This window comes from Sparus aurata, chromosome 22 (assembly GCF_900880675.1).
Source record: "Sparus aurata chromosome 22, fSpaAur1.1, whole genome shotgun sequence".
NCBI classification, from domain to species: Eukaryota; Metazoa; Chordata; class Actinopteri; order Spariformes; family Sparidae; genus Sparus; species Sparus aurata.
In genome coordinates this window covers 1,784,339-1,803,568 of record NC_044208.1, presented here as the reverse complement: position 1 = coordinate 1,803,568, position 19,230 = coordinate 1,784,339, and the positions used below count along the sequence as shown (strand labels likewise).

The window sequence follows — 19,230 nt, the reverse complement described above, 5'->3', positions numbered from 1 at the left end:
TGTCTTATTTTTTACTTGATGGGGTGACATATTTCCTGATCATCCCAGCGACCATTCATTAATTTAAATAGTTGCTGAATCAAGTTTTGGGTGAGTTGGTATGGCAAGACCCATTATTAAAAAAAGTTTAACATTTTTTTTACTTGAACCATCCTGCTCTATGACCCTCTGCTGCTCCTTGCAGGAAATTGACGTGTTTGTCCAGGAGTTCCTGTCTGTGGTCCAGCGGCTGCCCTCATGTATCTCCACCCTTCATGCTCTGTCCAGGCTGCCGATGCCCTCCACCTTCAGTGAGCTCCAAAACTTTTGCTCCACCAACGAAGCCAAGTTCCAGCAGCTCAGGAGGTCAGGCGTCTCTGTCTGTCTGTCTGTATGTCTTGCGTATCACCACTCATCCTGACAACAATGACCTATGACAAACTGTATGAATATTTCTCTGTATGTGTTGGTGAGCAGAGAGCTGGGGCTGGATGAGCTGCTGAAGCACTGTGAGAGTGTGGTGGAGAAGTTGCGTTACCCTGAGAAGGATCCGTGCTACCAAGCAATGGCTGGCACCGCCCTCTTCACTCACACCGCCTTCGATATGCTGCAGAACCACAGCAGGTAGTGCAGGCAGTTGGCTCCTCCTGTGCTCATGCAGAGGAAAGACTAATGTGCTCACATGTCTTCACCATAATCCTCTGTAATAACACCTCCCACACATACCATACAGCAATGTTGCAATGGTCCTCTGTTGCACAACTGCTACACAACATTGCAAATATGAGTTCTAAGCTTTTAGTAGGCTGAAAAATGTAAATCTTCACAATTACAGCGGGCATTTATGCCAACCTAGTTTGAAAATTGTTGGAAACATTTGGGATAATGTAAGAACACAACAAGGTTTAGTCGTTGTAGACATTTGTAATACAGAATTCAGTTTTGGGGGGGAAAATGCTCAAATGAACAACATTCATTTTATGAGTGTAGGAGGTGGAGGGAGAGTCTGTAACCATAACTGTCTCTCGTTTCCACGTGATTCTTCACTGCAGCAGTAAATCAATGAGTAGCAGCCACACATAGCTAACAGTTAACTGTTAGTGAGCTTTTTCTTATTCTGTTGTTGTATGGTGGCTTTAATGCCACCTTCTGTGAGAAAGAGAGCAGAAAGAAACAAACGATTTAAGAGGCACTGGATTATATACACAATATTATGTCTATTATTAACATGATATCAATATTTAATTTTTGGAATATCAGATTCCTATTGGCGCCATCGCTAATATTAATGAGAGAGAAGTTTACTTGTGGTAACGGTGCATTTCATTTGGTCGCCTGTGACTAACTTCCAGGGGAGGGTCAGAGTTGGGAAGGAATTCATTCAATGAGACAAAACGTAATAGGATAAAACTAAAACATTACCTTGTCTGTCAATATTTTGTCAGACATTGAGACAAATTTAACTTTTGTCTCTAAAGTACATTTCACTCCAGCTCCAGTCAGCAGTTAAAGTAACAAAACATAAGAACCCAGCAATGTAGGTCACCTTCGCGGATCACTGCTGCAGTCACGCTGATAAAAAATTCAGTGACGCAAGAAACATTTATTTTAACAAATTCAGCTCTTTAATCTCAGATTTCAAAGAGCTGAATGACCAATCAAAACTAAATATACTCCTGGGAGAAGGAGACAGGGCACATCTTGCTGCCCAATATATATCAGCATGCCACAACCTAAGGGACAGTGAGTGACCGACACACACACACACACACACACACGCACACACGCACACACACACACACTGTGTATATACTGTGTATATATAATTAATGTAAATCAATCTTGATGTTGTGTTGGTGTTTGTGTTATTGTTTAAGTTATTATTAATGTCCAAATGTTTAGAAAAAATGCTTTGAAAAAATAATAATATTGCCAAACTTTCATGCCAATAAAGCCCCATTGAATTGAACTGAACTGAATTGAATTGAATTGAGAGAGAATCGTGAACTCCACCATGCACGTAGATGAGACGTGACAGTGGAGCGATTTGAACCTTTGTGAGTTATAAACCCATTAATATAACTTCCTTGTGGGGGCTAACAAGTCGCCTTCCACATATTCAACATGCTTAAATATGACTCATATTTCAGAAGAGCGCCCATTTGTGCTTGTTAAGCTAACTGCTGGTTAATGAGAGCTAAGAATAATCTGACAGCTGTCTTTGTCAGCTGTTTATCTGCCACACATCTCAAACTTCTTTCAGATATTGAGTTTACTGTGACTTAGCTGTTGTAAACATGCTGTTCCTACTTACAGTAGCAGTCAAAGTAGTCACAGCAAGTAGTTAGCTTTCTATGAGTACTTTGTTTATGAATTTTACATTAATTAATCTACATATTGTGTTAATAAGGCGTGAAAAAAAAATGAAATTGGTGTGCGCGCACACGTACTGCCCTTTCCTTACTTTGAGCCCCTGCCCCTCTATAATCATGTGCACGTCCCTGGCACCAACTCTCCTACAGAGATGGCGGTTCTGATCAGCTGAGCAGCACCTCTGCTGGCTCTGACTACTTTGATGGACCAAAATTGACTTGCTCTGGAGTTGTCTGTTGCATATCATACATACAGATGGAAACATCTTTGCGTCTAATATGACCTAGTTTGAGTTATCACAAGTCCATTATTTTTGATATTTGAAGTTGTTCAGGATGAAGGATGATGCCACCTGTAAAGAAAAGGTGTTTTGCGTGTATTTTTCAGGATTACTGCAGGTGTGGACAAAGTGGAACTGCTGTGGCAGCAAGCCTTTTCCAAGGCCCGTCTCCAACTGCAGGTGTTCCAGCTGCGAGAGGATGCACTGCAGGTGAGTCAGCGGCCTAACCTGTTAGGTGAGCAGCAGTGTTGCCACAGTTACCCTGAAAAAGTAATCTGATTACTGATTTACTCCTTTTAAAAAGTAACCAAGTTACTTTAATGATTACTTGTTTTTAAAAGTAACTAAGTTGGATTACAAGTTACTTTTAGTTACATTCAGAAGTTGCCGACAACAACCTTGCTGCCTCAACATAAAAATGGCAACCGGTTTCTGCCAATACTCATTTTATTGGAAGCAAATTTTTAACAGTAACGCCAAGCACGGCATTGATAGTAGTGGGGATCTTGTTTATTATGGCACCAAGCGAGGGCGAGTCAACCGTGTTTAAGGGCAGCATTTCCTCTACAACATACCACCCGCCCAACTTCTTCAACTCTCCCCCACTTACTTGTTTTGCACTGAAGTCCAGCTTTTGTTGTTTGGGTGGTGGGGGACCTCCTGCAGAAGTCGAGGCCGTGGCTTTGTTCGCAGCTCTCTGCTTAACACCACCTGGTGGGACTCGCTCTGTAAACTTAACTCTGCTGTGTCTGTGCTGCGACTCCAAATGTTTCTGCAAATTTGACGCCGTGTTTTTGAAGTTTGGTAGTTCTTTGTCGCCAGCACAGAGCATACAACGAACCTTAATATTGTCATCTTTAGCTGACACAAACTCAAAATAATGACTATTTCCAGCCAAGAAAACGCGCATCTCTCTCCTCCCTCCATTGTTTGTGTTTGTGTCGCTGCGGGTGTTACACATGAGTTATTCTCATGCTGAAAAACGTGACTTGTCGCATACGTGACATCACTCCCGAGACGCATGAGGAAAGCAAAAATATATATGTTCTTACTAAGGAAAATGACAAAAATAATGGTAACGCACAATGACTTGAATAAGTAACTTTAATCTGATTACTGGTTTGGAAATATGAACGCGTTAGATTACTCGTTACTGAAAAAAGTGGTAAAATTAGAGTAGAGTAATGCTTTACTGGCATCAGTAGGGAGCAGTATAAATGACCTGCAGTGTGTTGGTTCATTTGAGCCCATGTCAGGTGTGCTGCAGTGTTTTGAATGGACTAACCGAAGTATTCTATGATGTATATGTATCATTTTGGCTTGACAGTGACTGTTTCAGAAAGCATTTCATAAACCTGTCAAACAAGAAACACAATGAACCTGAAAATAAATAGTTACGCCATATGAAAACCCAGAGCAGTATGGTTTAAACCCACATCATATGTCCACAATTCATAAATTAAAATCATTTGAAAACACAAGCAAGAGTACTAACATACTTTGGACGTTTCAGTTACAATGAAAGAGCTACAAGAAAAACTGTGATCTTAAAAATGGAAAGGCTCTTGGTGTTGATGTCAGGACAAAAATGTTACAACACAGTAGCACTATATTTATATGGCTGGACTAAGATTATTACATTTGGGATTTAAAAAGTGGCATATATCCTGAAATTTCGAACAGGGTCTGATTATTTCTACTTTTACAGATGAAGATGATTATAGAGGAGTCTGTGTAAATTCTAATTTGGAGAAACTATTTTTGGAATAAATTTAATTCAAAAATACTGTCCGACCTGATGAAAATGCCAAGTATTCCCCAAAACATGTCAACTCTCCATACTCTAATCCAGAAACATGTAGATTAAAGTACACAGGCTGTGTTGATTTCAGGAAAGCGTCTGATTCAATGTGGTCCAAAGGTCTTTTATGTCAGCTACTCTAAAATGGTATTGGAGGAAAATTATGACGTGATTAGATGTAAATACTCTGAAAATGTGTGTCCTGTAAAAGTTGGACTAAGAAGAACGGACTTTTTCAGAGCATGTGGTGGGGTCCATCAGGCCTGCGATCTGTTGCCAACACTTTTCAATTTATACACTGATAATTTAGCAAAATTACTTAAACTCTCCAGCCCCAGGACTTGATGCTGAAGGAAAGGAGGTGAAGTTACATTTTTTATGCAGATGACTTATTATCACAAACTGAACAAGGCATGTAAACCATCTGAGCATCCTCCATGAGTACTGTGAGTAATCAAAGTAAATCTTTGTAAACTTACGATATTTCAAAATAAACTACTTTTAATTTGGAGGACACAAATTAGGTCATACTAGAGTATACAAATTAGTATGACATGATTAGATGTAAATCTAAAAATATTACTGTTCATGCACAAGAGGCATGTGTGTGAACAGTGAGAAGAATGTTTACATGTGTAAGAAAGGCCCCACCTAAACATGGAATTCTCCTATCAATATGTTATCATTGTTCATAAGTTTTGAGTCACATTCTTCAGTAATGCTCATAACAATCTCCACCTTTTAATCCAAATGGTGCTGATTAAATTTATTTTATTTAAAGAAGAATAGAAACCAGAAGCACAAACCAAATTAAAAAAAGCATGTTGTTTGAATTTAATCAGTTATTATTTTCTATATGTTTCGAGGTATGAGGTGTTACCTCAGATGTGTCAGAATGTCTCGCTGGGTCTGTGAACTGAATGTGTTTACTTACAGATCACAGAGCAGATCCAAACTCTTCAAGAAGACAAGCTCCAGCCCTACAAAATGGAGATTGCCAAGGATGCTGCAGGGGCAGTGATGTTGGTGTCTGAGTTCGAGGTGTCCATTCACACTCCTGCTATGGTACTGTAATGGTTTCCTGAACATCTATCAATTATTAATCCACTCCAGTGGCGTCCTTATGCTGTTTTATTCAGGGCTAAAGCCCCGGATGTTTTTTAATTGGCCCAGAATATTAATTTTCCCCCCAAAAAAAAAAAGTTTTACACAAACGCTTCACTACAGTCGTTCTGTGTCTGCCCTCGCTGCAGCTGCCTCCTCTCCCCCTCCCTCTCCTGTTGCTGCTTCAAACATGACACCGGCTTTGGGACTGACCAGCTGATGATTGGCTGTTCTGCCTTAAGTCCCGCCTCTCTTGTTGCGTTAGATTTATTGTTCAGCTCGTGCTGATGAGGCGGGAACAAACGTAAAATACCAAATAATAGCCGGGTGTTTATTTGTTTCAATCACTTAACAGACCAGGTGTTTATTTGGGACAGGCGTTTAATTCCTTCCTCTCAAAAATCCGGGATGAAAATGTCACAAACTTCGCCAGCTTCTCTGTGAATTCTCTGGCATCCTTCTGAGCAATAGTTGTCTTCTGCAGGTGAAGTTGTTGCGGCGGAGGAAACGATTCAGCCAACCAGCACTCGCTGCAAACTCCTCATCTCTGCTGTCACTCACGGTGGCGGACATTTGTTTCTCTATCGCCCTGATCATTTTACGGGACACTCTCTCGTGGCGTGCCCGTTTGCTGATAACTAATTCCCGCATGTTTATCTCAGGCTCCTCACTAGCCTTCTTCCTCCCTCCAGCAGGCAGCCTGGCCCTCTTTGGGTCGACAGAGAAACGTCTAGCGTCTGCTTCTCCCGAGTTTTCCTTTGTATATTTTACGACAGAAAGTTTGAATTTCAAGTCGTACTTTTTATTGTTTTGCTGCACCAGAGCCATGGCGATCATCAGTGTGTTATTGACTGACAGAAAGCAAGCATATGTGAAAAAGGCGAAGAGGAAAAACGTGCAGTGTCATTGGTCACGTCTTCTTCCTTGATTTTTTTTTTTTTAGAAAAATAAATAAATTAGACTCGACATTTATTTGGAACCGGCGGTTATTTACTGAAATATACACCTGTACCTGGAGTTTAAAGGGGACCCTGAAGTTAATTGATTATTTGGTAATTTACGGGTAGCTAGGTTCATAGTTGGCACTGGCACATATATCCACCTAGACATATAGAAGCCTCACTGAGCGGGCTGTGTTCAGTATACAGGTCGACACCAAACCACAGGATGTGTTTGATAATGTTTTTATGTGTTTACAGCTGCTAATGAATGTAACGCTGTTACTGTGATGATACATGACAGTTAAATATTGAATCTGTCTATAATAACCAGATCCTGACATGTAGCCTAACTGTGATTTTTGATAATCTAAGTACTAATAATAACAAGAATGACAAAAAATTAACAACACTGCAGATCACGATAAGAAGCTGCAACTGGCAGTGAGCTGCTTTCTTTTCTGTCAGCAGTGAAGTGATGTACTCCATGACAGAACATTATAGAATATGATAATGCATAAAATTACATTTAATGGTAAAAAAAGTACAGTTGCAGTAGGCCTCTATTATAAATATGCAGCATATATATAGTTTATTATTATTATTATTATTATTATTATATTATTATTATTATTATTATTGTTATTATTATTATTACTATTTTTGTGCATATTCTTGACTTTGAATGGGAGCTGCTGTAAAGTATTTATGTTTCTGATTCATATATTATGCAGTCAGTTGTCCATATTTTAAGTTAAATTAAATGAATCAAGACAGATGTCACATTTACATGTCAGGGTGTAGTTATTATAGACACAGGTTCAATTTATCATCATTTATCATCACAGTAACAGCGTTACATACCAGCCCCCCGCCCGCCCCAAAATTGTTTTCAAAAAAACACCACCACCACATCCATCCCCCGCACTTTTGAAAAGCTTGCTACACCCCTGCCTGTAGGCTACGTGGACAATGTCTCTATGTCTAAACACTTTTCATTAACTGACCTGCTATGGGCTAAGCCCCGGATGTGTCAGAAACCTAGGAACGCCTCTGATCCACTCTCTCCCATACATATGTCCTATTACCAGTACTGATGATAAACAAATATTCTGTCATGGTCCCTGTGATTAAATGTTTTTTTAAGTACTATGGCTCACATGTATCTTGAACTAACTCCTCTCCAGGCACTGGTTTGGTGTGCTGAGGATGTGATCAACACGTGGGCTGAGATCCTGCCATGTGACGGTCAGACCAGGGAGCCTTGGGTTCTGGATCTGGAGAGGCTGAAGGAGAAACTGCGCTCTGGTGTACACTTCATTCTCCAAACCCTCAGAGCAGTTTCCACCTACCATCACAACTACAACAAGGCAAGTTATCGGTGTCTGAGGAAAATGAAAAGAGCTCAGTGCTATCGTCTGAAATTGCCCATCAGCTGCAGCGTCAGTTTAGTCATCGTCGTGAAAATTGTGTTCACTTACAAATTGAAGCACTTAAAGCAGTTGAAGTGTAAACGCGGTCAACAGGGCTGAAACTTGAGACACCTCAGCTCTTTACAAACAAGCTGTTCCCAGCCAGACCTCGCATATATATCACAAATGATATTAAGGCTCAACACGTATCGCACAAATAAGATATTGAAATCAACACAGTACAAATATCTGCCGATGAAATAAAACCACTGAATGTAATACTGCAGCCAGTGAAAAATATAAAAAAAAGTCTATTTTCCTAAAATTATGAGAATGATAAAGGAGTAGCATGACATCATTACTATCTACATGCAACTTAATATTTACAGTTGACTGTAGATTTTACCAAGGAGGATTATTTTAATTTTCTTGACAATTTCTAACAGTCAGGAGAATGTTTCTCATTGATAATATGCAGAACCAAATAACTTGTAAGAAGTGATAGAATTCCATTAATACGACACAGAAACAAACATTGGGACCTTACTGTAATGCTGTGTTTTGAAGAGAATCACAAAGAATATTGTGAATCTTGATTAAATTGGAAGGAAAGAAAGGCAGATTCCTGTTCATGAAGTGTCCTCTGGTAAGAGGTCAACTGTCAGAAGAAGAATAGCATGGTTGGTGTAAATGAAGTGTTTGAGAAGAAGTTATGATGTCTCTCCCATTTAAATAAGAGTACAAATTGTGTGAACATGTCAGAATAGTGTAACGCATCCTGCTTCTGCTGCAGGCCAGTGGCTGGTACAGTCTGGTCCTCTGTGAGAACTTCCTCCAGGAACTGCTGTCAGGAGTTAATGGAGATGCTGCTCCAAGCCAGAGGCAGAGGAGTAGCTGGAGGATGATCCCTGCGTGGAGGCACAAACTCTCCTCTTTCCTTAAGAAGAATCCTCCTCCAGATGTGGAGCAGCTGGTTCATTTGGCTCACCTTTCCAACATCATCCAAGATGATGGGCTCCAGCAGGCGGGCAAGCAGATGTCTCAGCGGTGAGAGAGCAACGAGGTTATCAAGATGGTGCTCTTTGTTTTGTCATCTCAATGTGTGAAATATTTGCAATATTTGCATTTGATGGCTGCCTAATTTTCACATAATCTGTAGGGGCTCCTTAACAAACATGGTCATGGCTGATACAGTAACTCCTCATACATGTTGGGTACCTGCTCAAATGGAGGAAAGCATTGATTTCTAAAGAAATATATACATGTATGCTGCCCACTTTAAATGTTTAGAATATAACTCGGAAGTAAGATAAACACCTTCCGTTCATCAAACCTCTGGAGACAGTGATCAGTTTGTCCACAGGTTTGTTGACTAGAAAAGAGTGAAACTGAGAACAGACAACAAGGAAACATGCTTGGATAATATGCTTCTTAAACACAACATGTTTTCAAATCTTGGTAACAAACTGTAACATACTTTTATCAGAAATCAAATAACTTTTTTTTACTTTTTAACTCGCTCATGCTTACATATGAATTGCCTATTTATTGCTTTAATCTATCAATAAAGTAACCTGTTGAGTTTAAATGTGTTGTCACTAACACTATTTTCCTTGTCCTATAAACATACCATAAACGAATCTGCGAATTAGATAGTTAACCGTTTTACGTACAAAACATCCAATGAAATAATATTATCCTTAAATTCACAAACGACTCTTAAAACATGATACATGATCACCATACATGCAACAGTATGTGACAGACATTGTTTAAGCTTTGTCAGACAAACACTACGTCTGTTTTTCCTCCATCAGGTGCATGACTCTGAGAAAACTGCTAATTTCTTCAGGACCAGTGGCAGTTGCTAACCTCCAGTTGGCCTTACAGTGGCAGTATGAGTTGTTGCGGAGCAGCCATATAAACCATTCCTCTGCTGAGGGAGCTACAAACAGAGCAGATAAAGGTGTTGGCAGGGAGGTGGCCCATCTTCTGGAAACGTCTCCATTGGCTGCAGTTTCTGGGATGTTGTCAACTGAGGGCAAACACCCGTCCCTTAGCTCATTCGACTCAGGCTTCGATGGAGCAGCAAGCTGCCAGCTGGAGGCCTGGGGAGGGAGGGAAGGAGTGGAGGGTCTGTCTAGATCATCTGGGACCAGCTACTCTGTGGATCTGAAGCTGGCCCAACACAGCTCTCATAAAGAGAACACATGCAGTGTTTCAGACTCTGAAGATCACAGACAAGAGTTTGAACTTGGTTTTGTGGGACACTCCTCCAGGATCCAGATCATTCCCAGAGTGACCGTGGAGTCGCTCAACTTTGAGATCAAAGTGAAGCGCTCAGCTGCTCTACCCAGTAATCCATGGCTCAGCCTGCCAGTAGATGATCTGGAGAACTCCTACACAGTCACCATTACACAGAACCCAACACCACAGAACAGAGACTTACCAGTCCACGATCCCTCAGAGCCCTGCTCTACTGCCAACCATTCGTGCAGGTGTCGAGATCAGCCCAACCAGATGATGGGATTGTCTCGAGGGCCACAGAGCACAGACTGGACTCAATCACAAAGCAGTTTGGTGGATCCAGAACTAAGTCCCATTCACAATATGCTGTCCAGCACTATAACAGATGGAAGAGACCAGTCCCTGTGCATTACAGAGGGGGTCCCCACTCTTCTCTGGGATTCTTACGACCTCCATGACCAAGCTCAGGATTCTGCTGATGGGTAAACATGGATTTGCGATGCTGTCACTTTCTCAAAAAATCCACTTCAGATGAATTTGAATGCAACCTACACATTTACTTCTACCTTAACTGTGTTGCTATGGTGCTTCCATTGTGACACTACAGTCAGTGCGTTTACATGACACTCAAAAATCCGATCATAGTCAGACTAACCCAGTAATTCGGTTTTCAAGATGCATGTATACACTTTAGTCTGACTAAAACCGGATCGGATTTCTCCTAGTCGGATTACAACATCTAGATTATTCAATTGATAGTTGCATTACTCCTGCATGTATACGTTCTATCAGATTGGATCGGATTATGCGTTCTGTGCAGGCTAGAAGTTTTTTTTTCCTGGGGCCGTGAGCTGGAAGTAGTAGGACGGCGGCGACGGTGTCTTTTAATGTCGTCACGATACCAACATTTTGACTTCGGTACGATACCTGCCTAAAATATCTCGATACCGATACTGAAACGATACCACGGCAGAAAACTAAAACATCATCAAAAGTAATGGCATAAATTTTAGATGACAGAATGTGAAACTTAAAATTATCTGTATCCAAGGAGACAAGTGTCTTCTTGTTTTGTTCATTTGTCTTGTTTGCTCTCAGAGATTATTAAATAACCTGATTTTTCATTAAAAGCTCAGTGCCAGTAGTAGAAAAAAATTAAAAGCACATTAACTACAATTTTATTCAGCATAAAAATAATGAACATAAATGACATTATCTGTAAGTCTGGCAATTCATAAAATAAGACAATACTTAATTCGTCCCACAAAGGAGAAATTTGCAATTTGCATTTCATTATGATAAAGTTCAAACCCTGGATGATTAGCCTGCAAACTACATTAGTGCATTAAAGTACAACACAAATGACCCAGACCTGGTGGAGGTCTATGCTCTAATCAGACCTTTTTATTTTTTTGTTAACAATTTTTTATTTGTTTTTCATGTCAACATATAGCAAAAAATAAAAATCAGTATAATAAAGGGGGAGAAAAAAAAAGAACATACAGACCATTCAAGTGTATTCCCTGTTGGCAAACAATATACTATTGACTGTATGTTAAAAAAACAAAAAAAACAAAAAAACAAACAAAATAAATCCAAACAACAGCGACAAAAAAAGAGAGCACACACACAAAAAGAAGAAACAGAAAAAAATATATACATATATACACACACGTACGATCACATATGCAGACGCACGTGTGTGTGTGTGTGTGTGTGTGTGTAAGTCTGAGTTCCATGGAACTCCATAAGTCTTCATGGCAGCATGGAGCTGAAAATATAGAAAGCGAGAAAATCGACATAAGTTATACTGTTCCTTCAAAACTTCGAATGTGCGGAGACCATTAGAATTGAATAATTGTATATGGATCCCATTGTTTGACCATATAGGGTAGGCTGCTTGTCGACCACCTATCAATGAATTATGATTGTAAAATATTGGAGTGTGAAAATGCCATTTATTATTTGTATTAGTGTACTCGGTCACCAGTCTCCAAGTTACCAGAACATTTTCAATAATGGGACCAAAAATTGTTCTGGCTTGTTTGATAGGAATATCTGTAAAGATTAGATCCTGTAATCTGCATGGATGTTTTAGCTTTGCTTCCAAAGAGCGCCAAGATGTGGGATTTGATGGGTCTAACCATGATTTAATAGTACGTAATACAAATGACCAATGATAAATTTGCGTTGCAAATTTGATCCTTGTTTTTTTTTATTCCATATAAATTCACTGATCAAACTCTGCAGTCTATCCCAAAATCCCTTTGGGGGGTTCAGAGGAAGCATGGAGCTCAGGAAGTTGATTAAAGGCAATATCATCATTTTTATGGTTGAGATCCTGCCATCGAATGATATTGGTTTTGCCATCCACTTGCCGAAGTTGGTTCTGATCTTATCTAAACATACAATATAATTATTCTCAACAGTACTCTCCAAATTAGTAAAGATGTCAATTCCTAAATATTTGAAATGATTTACCAACGGCACCTTAAATTGAGATAGTTCCTCTCCATTATCTTTTAGAGGTAAGAGTGCCGATTTTTGCCAGTTTATCTTATATCCAGAGAGATTGCTAAACTCCCTGAATAAATTAAAGATATGAGGAAGCGACTGTGATAATTCACTGATAAAGAGGAGTACATCATCTGCATAGAGATATATGATGAATAGTGGACTTTATCGTAATAGAAATGATATTAGTAGACTGGCGTACTTTTTGGGCTAAGGGCGCCAGTGCTAACACAAATAATAAAGGGGACAATGGACATCCTTGAAGTGAGCCTCTATGAATTGAAAAAATTGAGGAGCATACATTAACTGCCAAAACAATTGCTCCTGGATTCGCATACAGAACTTTAATATAGCCAATGAATGATTCTCCTAGTCCTATTTGCTCTTATAAGGCCCAGAAGTAGTCCCATTCAAGCCTGTCGAACGCCTTCTCGGCATCAAGAGTTAGGATTCCATATGAGGTCAAAAGGTCAGAGCAGTCTTGGGTAAAATGTAAAACATTTAACGGTCTTCTTAAATTATCTGAACTGAATCGGCCTTTCACAAACCCAGTTTGATCACAATGAATTAGTTTTCTTAAGTATTTATTAAGACGGTATGCCAGTACTTTAGCATATATCTTCATATCTGCATTGATTAGAGATACTGGCCTGTAACTGGAACACAATATTGGGTCTTTATGTTTTTTAAGCAGAGGTGATATTAAGGCTGTGTTTGTTTGTTTTAATAAAGAGCGTTTTGCAATTGTTGTAGTTATCATTTTCAGAAGCATAGGGCCCAGTTCAGGCCAAAACTTGATATACACTTCAATGGGAATACCATCTGGTCCCGGAGATTTATCCAAATTCATCTCCTTTATTGTGTCCCATAGTTCTTTTAAAGATATACCATCTCCCAAGTCTTCTGCTTCTGAACTAGGCAGTTTTCCCAAATTAAGGTCACTAAAAAATTGTCTGAACTCATCTGTACTGAATGAGATTTCCGAGATATAAAGATTTTTATAGAAATCTAAGAAAACTGTATTCATTTCCTCTGGAGTAGTGCATATCTTGCCTTCTGCGGCTTCTATTGCAGAAATGCATGCTCGTCTGTCATTAGTGCGAAGGCGCATGGCTAACTCATGTGACGGTCTACTGCCATTGAAATAATGATGTTCTTTGGACCTTTTCTAAGAAGTGCATTAAGTTCATTTTTCACCCGACCAAGCTGACCTGCTTGTATAGCACAGAAGGAAATTTAATCAGACCATTTTCGAATAATATAAATTATATTTAACGTTATGTTATCTATCGCTAACCTCCAGCTCTTTGAACAAGTCCGCATGTCTGTCAGTTGAAAGTGGCATAAGTGCTCCTCCTGACCGTCCTAGGCTTGTTGAAAAAGCAGACACACGGAGCGAAATATGGAAATATTTCGTTGGCGACGTTGCCGACAGTAAGGGCAAGCCCACGGACACCACAAAGCCCGTCTGTAAACGATGCTTTACATCCGTAATGACCAAGAGAGCCAACATGTCTGTCTCGCTCTGCTCTGTGACTGTCTGTCACTGTGAAACCACGCCCACTCTGTCTGCAGACAGTGAGGAAGCAGAGAGAAGCTGCACACAGTAGAGGTGGGATTTATGGCTCTTTGAGGGGAGCCGGATCTTGGTGAGCCGTTCCTTTCAAAGAGCCGTTCAAAAAACTGGACTGATTTTTATCTTAAGTTTTAAGAAGCCAGCCTGGTGGTAACTCATTTTATCTTGGAAATAATCACTGGGAGGTATGATGGGGTGAGACTTGGAAAAAGTACTGTCCTCCTCCTAATTAAGACCGCTGCAGCTATGGAAGTTAAATCAAGTCATTAATCAAGAGCATAGATTTTCAGTTTGAGAGCATGATTTCATTCCTTTTCAGTGACACAGCTCCTTCGCGTGCTCAGATTTTTTCTCCTCATGCTCACATTTTGTGCTTGCATTTAAATTTCTTCTGCTTTCTTTCAAAATGTCTGCTTAAAGTAAGAAATCACATGCCTGTGTTCACATTTCTCCTTCTTGCACAAAAAAATTTTGCTCGCATTCAAATGTGCCCTCTGCGCGCTCAGATCTAAGTGCACACACTCAGAACACACACCTGCTCACAGGTCAAGTTCTGCTCTCGGATCTCTCCTCTGCTCACGGATTTTTCTTGTGTACCAACACTGTCAACCAATAGAAGGCCGGCTACTGTTGACCAATCAGATTATACCCGCTTCTTTGCGGATGCGTTCGCTGTACTTCAAGGAGCGTCGCATACGGACGGGCACTGTTTCTACCGGGTTTATCTACTTCGGTCCTCCAGGCTGTTAAATGTGGTGGTTCCCTTTATTTTATGACGACTTTTGGAATAAAATATCAGTTAATCAATACACGAGCGCCCGTGCTTTTCATTACAATAGCTACATACATCAACATAAAGTAGAACAATAGCGGCTATACTTTCACCATATTAGCCAATAGCCAGTTACCCAGGCAGCGGGATATGTTATATAGTATAAATGGTGAGAAATGAGCGTGATTGTGACGATAGTACAGCGGTTAAGAACTCCTGTTCATATTACTTTTTGCATCATGGGACGCTGGTTCGCATCCCGGCCCGGCCGGCACCCTCGCTCGTGTAATGAATGAAAAATACTCTATCATCATAGCATATTTTTCATTACACCTTTTTAATCACGTATGTTTACCCACCATCTCTTGTTAAGCGTTTGTCAGGGGGCCCATGAAGGAAGAAGAAGAAAAAAAGAAGAAACAAAAAAACAGCTGTCCAGAATTGCCACAGGCCCTGTTTTTGTGAATGAAATATCTGGGGGCGGGTCACCTGCCTGGGTAACTGGCTATTGGCTAATATGGCGAAAGTAGAGTCGCTATTGTTCTACTTTATGTTGATGTAGCTATTTTAATGAAAAGCACGGGCGCTCGTGTATTGATTAACTGATATTTTATTCCAAAAGTCGTCATAAATAAAGGGAACCACCACATTTAACAGCCTGGAGGACCGAAGTAGATAAACCCGGTAGAAACAGTGCCCGCCCGTATGCGACGCTCCTTGAAGTGCAGCGAACGCATCCGCAGAGAAGCGGGGATATTCTGATTGGTCAACAGTAGTAGGCCTTCTATTGGTTGACAGTGTTGATACACAAGAAAAATCCGTGAGCAGAGGAGAGATCCGAGAGCAGAACTTGACCTGTGAGCAGGTGTGTGTTCTGAGTGTGTGCACTTAGATCTGAGCGCGCAGAGGGCACATTTGAATGCGAGCGAAATTTTTGTGTGCAAGAAGGAGAAATGTGAGCACAGGCATGTGATTTTTGAATTCAAGCAGACATTTTGAAAGAAAGCAGAAGACATTTAAGTGCGAGCACAAAATGTGAGCATGAGGAGAAAAAATCTGAGCACGCGAAGGAGCTGTGTCACTGAAAAGGAATGAAATCATGCTCTCAAACTGAAAATCTATGCTCTTGATTTATGACTTGATTTAACTTCCATATGCAGCTGCTCTGCTCTTCGAAGTAGGGGCAGTCGCGTTTTTCTATTTTGTTTTTTTTTGTTTTTTAGGCAAAGGCAGCGTGCACAACTCAGGTGGCGTCATGCTACATTTGCATATCTAATACGCACCGTGCAGCTGGGCTGCGCTCCTCCCCATGTAACTTCTCTGTCCAACTTAGTGGAGGAGCACACAATGATATATTTAAAAAAAAAAAAAAAAAAAAAAAGAACGGTTCCCAGCTGCGACTCGGTTCCCATTGTTTATGTTAACGAGCCGTTCAATAGAATCGGCTCGTTCGTGAACGTCACAACACTAGCACACAGACACGCTGCCCCGCTGTCGCACTAAGTTCATAAAGTACCGATACTAATAAAACGTGAAAAAGTATTGTTCTTAACGGCTGGGTACCGCGGTACCTTTCTTGTATCAGTTTACCGTGCAACACTAGTGTCTTTCCTCTGAAATAACTGCAAGCAAGAGTGCCATTGTGCTTCTAGTTTGTGTAATTATCATGTACACCATATACGAAGTGTACAAAGATGTAGCTTCATCTCACTCTTCGTACGCCATCTTTTTTGAATGCCGAGGCAGAGTTTGTTGTTTCACCTTCAGTATCGGATGGTTTGATGCAGGGTTTCCTCTACATGTAATTGACTGTGGCAAAATAATAATACATAAAAGCTGCCACACCTTAAAAATTCAGGCATAAATAAATCCAGTTTTAGAGAAAGGAAATATTTTACCGTCGTCTTCCACCGCAGTCTTTGACGTTAACTAGCATGATGGCTATTTAGCTTGATAATTAGCTAGCGGATTAAAATGGTCACTTAGAGCAGAGTCCTACACGGGTCACCGCATCTGACCCGTTTTCCGACAGTAGCACAAAATACATTCCGTACCCGAGCCGACCCGCTATAAATTGATACCGACCCCCGAAGGAAAATTGGACGGACGCAATTTTTAAAAGTGAAAGTAATACAGCGTGGGGAATGGGAGTCCAGGGAGGGCGCAAGCATGCATGAATGAGCTCATATGAAATATAAATGCTTTTTATTTGTGTCACTAATAATGACTGATGATAAATGACGCCTTGAAAATGGCAATCATAAAACCCGACCTGTCTCACCAGGCATCCGACCCGATCCGCATCTGTGCATATTTACAATATTAGAGTTCATGATGGCTGTGTGAGAGCATTATAACCAGAGGAAAAAAATGAAATTCCCTAAGTAGCCTATGACATAAGTATAAATATTTCAGTATGATGACCCAAACTGCACCACCCCCTCCAGCACCACAGTCTCAGAAAATCTTGGGGGAAACACTGTTTGATGTCCTTATTCACATTCAAATTTCAGGAAGCCATAGTTTGGTCTCAAATCTCCAATCAACAAATGACTTCACCAGTTAGCTCTTTACTATGGATGTCCCAGTTGCACTGTTGTAGAACTTGAATAATGTTTGTACTGGAAGATTGGTTTGGTTATCAAATGGCATTTGTCATGATCTTTGTCCAGCTCGAGTGATGTGTCCCTGAAGGACTGGGATGTGAGGGAGCAGGAGGGATTGAGGGAAGTGGAGCAGATCCTGCACAGGGCTGATGACATACTGGAGGTACGAAACACTGCTGTTGAGTAAAGGCATGGATGATGGCTACCATTTAGGACTGCAACTAGTCTTAGAAGTCTATGAAATGTCTGATGCCCATCACAAGTTACTTGAGCAGTCCAGTGCCTTTGTTGCTCTACAGAAAGAAGAACATGTTCTGGCTCAGGAAGCAGTGCTGGATGCTCTGCTTAGGTGTGAGGAGCAGAACAATCAGTGGCCACCATGGGACAGGGAGGACCAGCTCAGTGTGGTACGTCAAGAATCTGCAGATCAAATCAGGGATGTTTATAGTATGGTGTTATCACTGACCTGAGGATACATATTACAAATGGGACTCCTCAGTTGCGATCAGCATTTTCCTTTGCCAAACCTCCAGGTTGTTCCTCCGTCGATGACTTGCTCTACATTTTTGCTACCTCAAGTGTTTTTTGTCTTGAACTTTGCTGAAGGGCAGTGCTCTTTTTAATCTTTTTACACCTCTGGGATAATACCAGTTATTATTTTTCTTTAAATTCTTCCAAATGCAGAGTTAATTTCCCAGAGGCATTAAAGGGAAAGGCTTCATAAAGTGGTCAAAGGTCCGTTACTGACTCACTACCCTGGTTGTTAGTAGTTGCCAGTTTAAGTTCATGATTTTCAGTTTAATCTGACACTGTCGTCATTTGATTGTTGGTTTCCATATTCTTTTGGTCAACAAAACCTGAAGACACTTTAAGTTTTTGACAATTCAATTTAATTTCTTCCAATTTGCATTTTTAGATTTAATGTATAAGCATTACAAATCTTTGTGTAAATTACCAATGATTAATGTTCTTATCCATCACAAGATCTTCTCTTTCACAGCAGAAAAGATCATGTGTGCCAGTTTATAACAGGCTGTAGTACAATAGACTCACAAATACTTTAACATTAATGTTGGCTTACTTTTGTTGAAATGTTGGCGTGCAATGAATGATTTCCTGGTTTGCCTTTAGTTGTCACTTCTCCCTCCCATATCTCTGCTAAGGTCCCACTTCAAACTGATAACCTCTGGAGGTCAACAGGGATCTGTGCTGCGCCATCTACTTTTTGTTGTTTAAAGTGTCTACCAAGTGTGATACTGTCCATAGATTTTAGTGGACCACAAATGGGTAGAATAATGACTAAAGACACTGATGCAGCCCATATTCATTAATTAAAAAATTGTGCAAAATGTATGTGGACATGGAAGAGACTGCTGTGAGTTTCTTCACAGAAGATCACAGCCGATCCAATCATCCACTTCTAGCTATGTAATAGGTATATGAATAAAGAGGACTGAACTGATTAGTCTCTGAAAGGGGAATCAAACGTCCTCTCACTTGGTGCTGTTACACCGGAGGACACAGTGTGTGCTCTGTCTATTAAATCTTTTTAAATGGGTAGGGTCCATTTTGCTTAATAAAGGCTATTCTCTCTGCTCTGGATACAAACCAACAGCAGTCCTGATATA

The 19,230-nt window shown here is 40.4% G+C and overlaps 1 protein-coding gene across 4 annotated transcripts in view; it reads left to right on the top strand.

Moving 5' to 3' along the window:
• Positions 1-19,230, top strand: part of LOC115574058 (uncharacterized) — a 55,449-nt gene that overhangs the window by 21,550 nt on the left and 14,669 nt on the right. For 3 of the 4 annotated variants that reach the window (XM_030405257.1, XM_030405256.1, XM_030405254.1), the window contains 9 exons: positions 185-345; positions 457-603; positions 2,740-2,842; positions 5,370-5,498; positions 7,663-7,845; positions 8,681-8,934; positions 9,705-10,616; positions 17,669-17,765; positions 17,902-18,009. In XM_030405257.1, coding sequence (XP_030261117.1) covers positions 185-345; positions 457-603; positions 2,740-2,842; positions 5,370-5,498; positions 7,663-7,845; positions 8,681-8,934; positions 9,705-10,616; positions 17,669-17,765; positions 17,902-18,009 — 2,094 coding nt within the window. The remainder of the gene's footprint in view (positions 1-184; positions 346-456; positions 604-2,739; positions 2,843-5,369; positions 5,499-7,662; positions 7,846-8,680; positions 8,935-9,704; positions 10,617-17,668; positions 17,766-17,901; positions 18,010-19,230) is intronic. The other variant, XM_030405258.1, reaches the window with a different exon arrangement.